This window comes from Atractosteus spatula, chromosome 9 (assembly GCF_055471065.1).
Source record: "Atractosteus spatula isolate fAtrSpa1 chromosome 9, fAtrSpa1.hap1, whole genome shotgun sequence".
Classification (NCBI taxonomy): Eukaryota; Metazoa; Chordata; class Actinopteri; order Semionotiformes; family Lepisosteidae; genus Atractosteus; species Atractosteus spatula.
The window spans coordinates 9,551,646-9,558,843 of record NC_142714.1 but is presented as its reverse complement, the minus strand read 5'-3'; the positions used below and the strand labels follow the sequence as shown (position 1 = coordinate 9,558,843).

At 35.9% G+C, this 7,198-nt stretch overlaps 2 protein-coding genes across 2 annotated transcripts; one reads left to right on the top strand and one right to left on the bottom strand.

Annotated features, from left to right (window-relative positions):
• Positions 1–767: 767 nt before the first annotated feature.
• noxred1 (NADP-dependent oxidoreductase domain containing 1) lies at positions 768–4,369 on the top strand. The gene is made up of 6 exons (XM_088925337.1): positions 768–925; positions 1,036–1,232; positions 2,008–2,188; positions 2,612–2,766; positions 3,200–3,422; positions 4,243–4,369. Exons 1-6 carry the CDS (start codon positions 768–770, stop codon positions 4,367–4,369), a joined length of 1,041 nt encoding a protein of 346 aa, XP_088781463.1.
• Positions 4,370–4,761: 392 nt separating this feature from the next.
• On the bottom strand, positions 4,762–6,749 carry LOC148828118 (sterile alpha motif domain-containing protein 15-like). The gene is made up of 3 exons (XM_088925336.1): positions 6,675–6,749; positions 6,142–6,240; positions 4,762–5,366 (listed from the first exon to the last, which is right to left on the bottom strand). Exons 1-3 carry the CDS (start codon positions 6,747–6,749, stop codon positions 5,193–5,195), a joined length of 348 nt encoding a protein of 115 aa, XP_088781462.1. The 3' UTR covers positions 4,762–5,192.
• Between the last annotated feature and the right edge of the window lie 449 nt (positions 6,750–7,198).

Below are 7,198 nucleotides of genomic sequence, written 5' to 3'. Positions count from 1 at the left end.
GCGTCGGTTTCCGTGGCAACAGCGGAAAGGAAGACGTGTATCTGTTTTGGTAAAACACTTGGAAATACTAAAAGGTTTCTGCAACATTTATTACCTTTGCGTCCTGGTGCAGTTAGATGTAAATTTTGGTAATAACAATTAAGAAGCCTTAATACGTAAAGGGCAACGTGGTGTTTTTGTTTCGTTTGCTTTGTGGTGTCAAATGATATACAATGCTACACAAGTCGATGTCAAAATTGATTATTTTTATCTTTTATCTCAAAGATTTTATTTCAAACCATTGAGTAGCTGTAGTTTTATAGTGTTAGGTGTGTTTAAGTTGGTATGTATTTAACAAGGGATAGGTTACGACTGCCCTGACATCCTGTCTGGATAAAGCAGTTAGAAAACGGATGGATGAATTTTGTGTTATATAGCATGAGCAATGTGAACAATGGAATTTTTAGTTCTGTAATATTTTGTAATACTGTATAATTCATTGATAAGAAAATCAATAACTGGTGATCGTGACATTCTCTATTAGTACATACAAGTTATATATGTATGTACAAATTCGTATTCCAAAGTACAGTAATTCAATAACGTTGATTTTTTTCGGTATAGCTGCTGGCTAATTAATGCCTCGTTTTTTTTTTTTACATTTGTGAATGGGAGGATAATGATGATGGAGCTGGATTTTAAATAGTGTCTCCTGAATTCCGTTGAGCAACAAACTAAAATGTTTTCTTTAAAGACTAAGGCTATTTGCAGGAAAAAGAAAATCGGAGATGACGGACGTTACTCAGAATCTTCACTCCTTAGATTTCGAGTGCGGACTGAGCGAAAACGAGAAGCAGCTGTTATTCCTGAGAGCTCGCTCGAACGGCCTGACTCTGAGCGCCTGCGCTCATGCTGCCTTCTTCTGTAAGCTGCTCTCTTCTTCAAGGTATGTTTCACCCTGTGAAGACCCCACGGTAGCAATACTACAAGAGGTACATGGTTTTGCTAACGCCTGCCTTAGAAAAAAAATATTATTGTATTTATTTCCTCCCACAGAAGACGTTTATTAAAGGAAAACGTCACACTGAGGTCTAAAACGTCCGATTTAAAAGTGTTAAGTGAAGACCAGATTCTGAAAGTTGGGATTCTTGGAGGGGGCCACATAGGGAAACAACTGGCTCTGGTACTGATGGAAAACACAGGCCTCAAACCATCAAACATCAACATATCGTCCAGGCGACCTGAGACTTTGGGTAAGGGACAAGAAGGCCACTGAAAAGAGCAATGTATTTTGAAGGAGTGATACAGTGTGGAAGATCTGATGTTGTTGTCAGGAAGAGTGACACCTGTATACAGTTATACAGTATTTATATTTTAAATAGATTTAAGAAAAGTGAGCACTGGTTTTTAGGTTGAAAATAAAAACACAATTTGAAGCAGACTTAATTTTTCCGTTAATGTTAAATGCATTTATTTGCTTTCATGATTTTCAACTCTCCCATTTGGAAATATACATTCATTTTTAATTAAGAATCCTTTTAATATGTCCCTTTGTGCATACAACTATTTCTCCAAACTTTGTTTTTTTAATGTACTAAATATATGGCCTGTTCAAAACTCATGGTATATTATATTTCAAAATATATTACAGCATATAGGGTGGCACAGTGGAGCAGTGGTTAGCTTTACCGTCTCACAGGGCTTGAGCCTTGGGTTCAATTCCTCACCTGGGGTGCTATCTGTATTTGTGTGGGGTTCCCTGTGTGCTCTTATTCTTCCTACAGTTCAAAAACATTCTATTAGGATCATTCTCTTCTGGGACTATTGGCTTTTGTGTGTGCCTGTCTGTGTCTGTCTGCCTTGCAACGGATTGGCATCCTGTCCAGGGTGTCCAAAGGCTTGCCTTTGCCCTGCTTCTTACTCTGGCTCTCATGGGACCCTAAATTGGAAGTGCAGGTTAGAAAATAGATGGATGAATCATACAATATATTGTGTGTCCTTTTTTATTTTTTTATTTTTATATTTTAGATGACTTTCAGAAGATGGGGATTGGCTGTTTTTATGATAACCAACGTCTAGCTGCCTGGTCAGATGTGCTTTTTCTCTGTTGCCTCCCCACACACCTGTCCCAGGTGTGTGCTGACATTCACTCCAAACTCCGCCAGGACTGCATTGTTTATAGCCTTGTCACCGCAGTGCCCCTGAACAGGTAACATTTAGCCCTATTTGCATCTGACATCTGACATTTGCATCTGTGTAACAGGCTGTTGGAAGTTTTAACTGCTTGGCTTATTAAAAAGTGATTTTAAAACTTTCGTGCTCTTAAAAAGATTTTTTAAACTTTCGACTGTTGCCAGAAGATGTTGAGATCTTTTCCCAGCTTGGTTTATTGTTACTGTATGTCCAAATTCCTCTCAAAAGCATTGGGAGTTTTGTTTTGTGTTGAAAGAAGAGAAGCTCTGCTTTGATTCCTCATGTGTTTGTGGTTCCTTGGCCCAATTTAAAGCATTTATAACAGAAACCAACTGCAAAGAGGCTCATTGTTAACTAGCCTTTGTGGGGTTATTTGAAAGCTATGTCAAGTCTTATTTGTTTCTTACAGTAATTGTGTCTACATTATTTCTGATTACAGACTCAAGCAGCTTCTGTCTCACAGTAGCGTTTTAAAGCCAGAATATGGATTTGTAGGCAGTGACTCTGTCAGTATATGGGCATCTACTGGACATGTAACAGCTGCTTTGAAAGACCCTAAAGTGATATCAGCTGCATGTCCTCTTGGCATGAGTGGTAGGGTTTCTTTACCAATTTTGAGTTTTATAATACCAACACACTTCCTATAACTGAAGTGATATAAGTTAAAATTATTTTAAACATCTATATCAATATATATATATAAATAGAAATACAATTATTTAAATGTAATCTGAAACATTCTGCATTTTAGCTAATAAAAATATAGATACTGTGTAGTAGCTGTAACCTTGTCACTAACTCACTATGCTTTTGGTTGTTAGTTTGGTTGGTTAGGCTATATCTTGGAACTAAGTAATTTAGCTTTATCCTAAGAATAGTAGAGAAAATTATAGTTAAAAAGTAGAGTCAACAAGCAATAATAAGTCATTATGGACATTACGTTAATATTGGTTTTGCAATATGCGTGATATTGTACTATCTGAAAATGACGTGCTATAATAAATTGGCATTTCTTTATGCATTTCAGGTGGCCTGAGTATAGACATAAAATGGGTTGTTGCAGTTCTCTACTCTCTCCTGAATATGTGCACAACAATGAATGTGGGTTACAAGCAGACGATTAACATGATGAATGAGTTATTTTTATTGAAAGACACTTCAGCACAACAGAATAAAATGGAGAATGCATTGCAATTCACAGTTGAGAACTTTGTCAATGCATCCTTTGCATCCACACTGTCATCTGATGAGTAAGTTAAAATAGATATAAAAATGAAATTCAAGGAATGCTAGTTTTCTTTTATTGGTCTATGTATAAAAATATATTTCAATTAATTTAAGATTACCATTGGCATACATATGCCATTAAAAACATATTGTCAGCCTGCGCACATCTTGAAGTCCACTGTTCTGAAAAACATATAGCAATTTAATTGTAAATGTAATTTAGCTTCACTCAGTACTCTCCACTCCACTCCAACTAATATCCTAATGTTCTTCTGAAGTTACTGTAGTCTCTAGATCTCTCAGTGCTGACAACGTTCAGCACCTTTTGTGCCATCAGACAGGGCATATGGATTCAGACAGCAGGTGGCAAGCATTTCAACCACTTGTTATTATAACATTATTTATAGAAGAAATAGGCTCCACATAGCTGAAATGGCTTTCTGTTAATTGATTAATATTAGAGAATATAGATGTAGAAAAATTTACAGAACCTGTCTAATTCATTACAGTGTATTTTATTTTTTACTAAATAAGATTGCAAATACTACAGTTTAAATATGGGTTTAAAAACATGTACAGCCATTATCATTCTTTCAAGAGTGGGGTTGTCGCACTTTTGATTTGTTTCATACCCGTACTCTGACACATGCTTTGAGAGATTTTTTGTTGATGGTTCAATAAGAGATTTATGCAAAACATACAGTATATAGACCAGTAGATACATGGAGCTACATGTTTATATTCTAAAATGCTTTTTTTCTTATTTATAAACCTTAATTTTCTTGAATGTTCAACGTATTTTAATTCTAAACCTCTTCCTTTTTATTTGTACATATTTTTTAGGCCTCTTCCTCAGATCGGCTTGACAGATACACAGTTGAAGGAAACACCATTGTCAAAGATTCTAGCAGAAAACCTCGTTTTGAGGGAACGCCTCTCTGCCACATTTTTCTCTGTGCTTGGAGTTTAATAGACTGAGACAAGAGAGACTGAAAGAATTCCATCCATGGATACCAAGTTAGTTTTTATCAATATGCACAAAAAATCCTGGCTTCCTAAAAATTGTCCTGACCCGCACATGGTTGATACTGAATAACATAATCACCAAATCATTTATCTTAAAGGTAATGTTTTGGGACAGTAACACAGTGACACCATTCCCAGAACAGAAGCCATGAGAGATTTCATCATATGTAAGCAGTGCAATTACATTTAAAAATATGCATGGTCAGGTGGGGATAGCTCACCTCTGGGTATCATTATTTTTTATTTTTGAATTATGTATTGTTTTTATGTTCATGTTTATTCTAACATGAATTGGAATTTACAAGATATAATAAATGACACTAAACAAATGAGAGTGGCCTTTGTGCAGCCTTTCTTTAATAATCTTGATGAAACAAAGAAACCAAACTTTCTATGTATTCATCACATTTATATACATACAAATAATTGTATATATGTACACCATCTCTTGAACGCACAGTCACTAACTGTATGAAACTTGAATGAAGCTGACTTTGTACTGTTTATTTAAAACATTTTAGTCATGAAATTCAGAACAGGGTTTCTGTTGGTGAGATTAGTACATTAAATTGTTACTTAGCTAACAATAAAAAATACTGAAAACATCATTTTCATTGTTATGGGTTAAAAAAGCTGTATTAAACACAACCCAATGACAATCGAACCCACAGAACGAGTCAGGCTAACTTGGGAGTGAACATTCCCTCATGTGCTTCCCTCAATGTATTTTATTTTTAGCGACACCTGCAACTCAAGAAGCCTTCGCATTAGTTGTCCATTTCCTTCAGAAACTGGCTGTATGTGAGTGAATCAGCACTCTCTCCTGTTCGACTCTTTTTCTCTAAAAATAACCCCCTTGTGTCCCTGCGGGGAAGCGCAATGCTCCTGTTCCACCGGGGCTCCTCGGTCTCTAACAGCTCTTGAAAGCGATGTGAAATCGCCTTGAAAGAAAATGAAAAAGTCAGGGTAAATCAACATTCATCCAACTTAAAACTGGAAGGTCCTTCAGCCTTACTGCTAAACTGCATACATTATTCTGTGTTTTTAAACACGAATGAAATTGTACTATATGCTAGGCAGTGTGGCAATGGACTGCCATCCCATCCTGAATGTAGCACTGCCTTTCACCCTATGCTTCTAGAATAGGCTTCAGTCCTTACAGGGAACGTGTATATCAGAAATACATACTATATATGCTTATAAGGAACAGAAGGATTATATGCTTGATCAGGGTAAGCTGATCAGACACTCAGATGATGTTTTTGCTTCCCTGCAGTATTATTTCCTTGTTTATCCCCTGTGTACATCATGAATACTTCATTATGCAGAGATTCTCAGTTGTTGTGTGCTCAGTGAGATTACTTTGGTAGGAAATGTGTTTGTTATCTTGCAAAACTTGTTTTACATGCTTATGTGGGTGTAAAGACTGTCAAGCATAAATTAGTTTTAACATTTCTGTTGTGATGATGAGGAACATCGTGACAGTCACTCAAAAGGAGTGCTAAGTACCAGAGTACCAGACATCTGGCATGTGTGGTACAGTATGAACAGAATTGCAAATTCCACCAAACGATTAACAAGACTGTAAGAATGCAATCAACAAGACACATCTTCACGTTTGTTCCCTGAGATGTAAAAATGGAAAATGGAGGTCTTGCAATATACAAATACTGAAATTCAACACAAGTATTCTTTCTTATTTCTCTTATCCCTTACCTTCATGTCCTCAAAATCTGTGATTCCTAATCTAGGAAGTGTAGAACAGTTTATTAAGATCAATTGTCTACCACTGATGCGGTTTTCTGTAAAGCAGGCCTGAGGAGAAAGACAAACATTAGTGTCATAAAAGATGTGTTTCATGTTAAATTTTTTACTCAGTTAAACTTGTATCCAGTGTTGCTTTCCAAGTGCTGATATCATGAGCAGAAAAGTTTGTTGATATAGTTCAAAAATAGCTTTTATGATGTATCCAAAAGTTTTTAATTTCTTATAATTAGGTTGTTTTTAGTGCCATTAGTGAGTTACATGAGTAGCATGTGTTTTTTTTAAGTGTTTGTGAATTACAAATAAAAGAGAGCAATATCTATCTTCATTTTTCCAGCAATTCTGTGGTCAAGAGACATTCTGGCATTTTTTTCATCAACAAATGCAACATCAACAGTCGAAGAATAACCTCTTTCCGATTTTAAAGATAATTGTAAACCACATAAGTAATTGTACATTTTCGTTAATGAAAGCAGCATATTCACCATATACTGGGGATAGCCTAAGGATTCTATCCATTTCGCCACTTCCTCGCAGCTCCAGCTCAGGTAATCTGCCATCTTGATTGTGTACCTGTTTCCAAGGAAACTGCTTCCATAGCAACCAAGAGACATCCAGTGCTTGTCAGTACGGTTCAGAGAAACACCTTTTATAAAAATCAGTAATGCTGACAGGTCACGTATTTGGCCACATAAATCTGACAACATGCTACGAACGATTTCTTCCCATTTTAAAACTGATGCCATTCACGTGTATTACAAAAATACTTATTGGACAGGCATTATAAAAACCATAGAAGAAACCAAATGAGACCGATATCGTTAGTGATTTAAAAGTGATTTGCAGTGAATGTATCTGCCCGTCTTTTTAATAAGGGTATTAGCAACAAAGTAATGATCTCTAGTAAATCTAAACTTTTTGGCCTTATATTCAAAATATGATAAAAAAAGACGAGAAAAAATGCAGCAAGGGTTGCATCACTAACAATATTTTTTCAAAATATACGAAT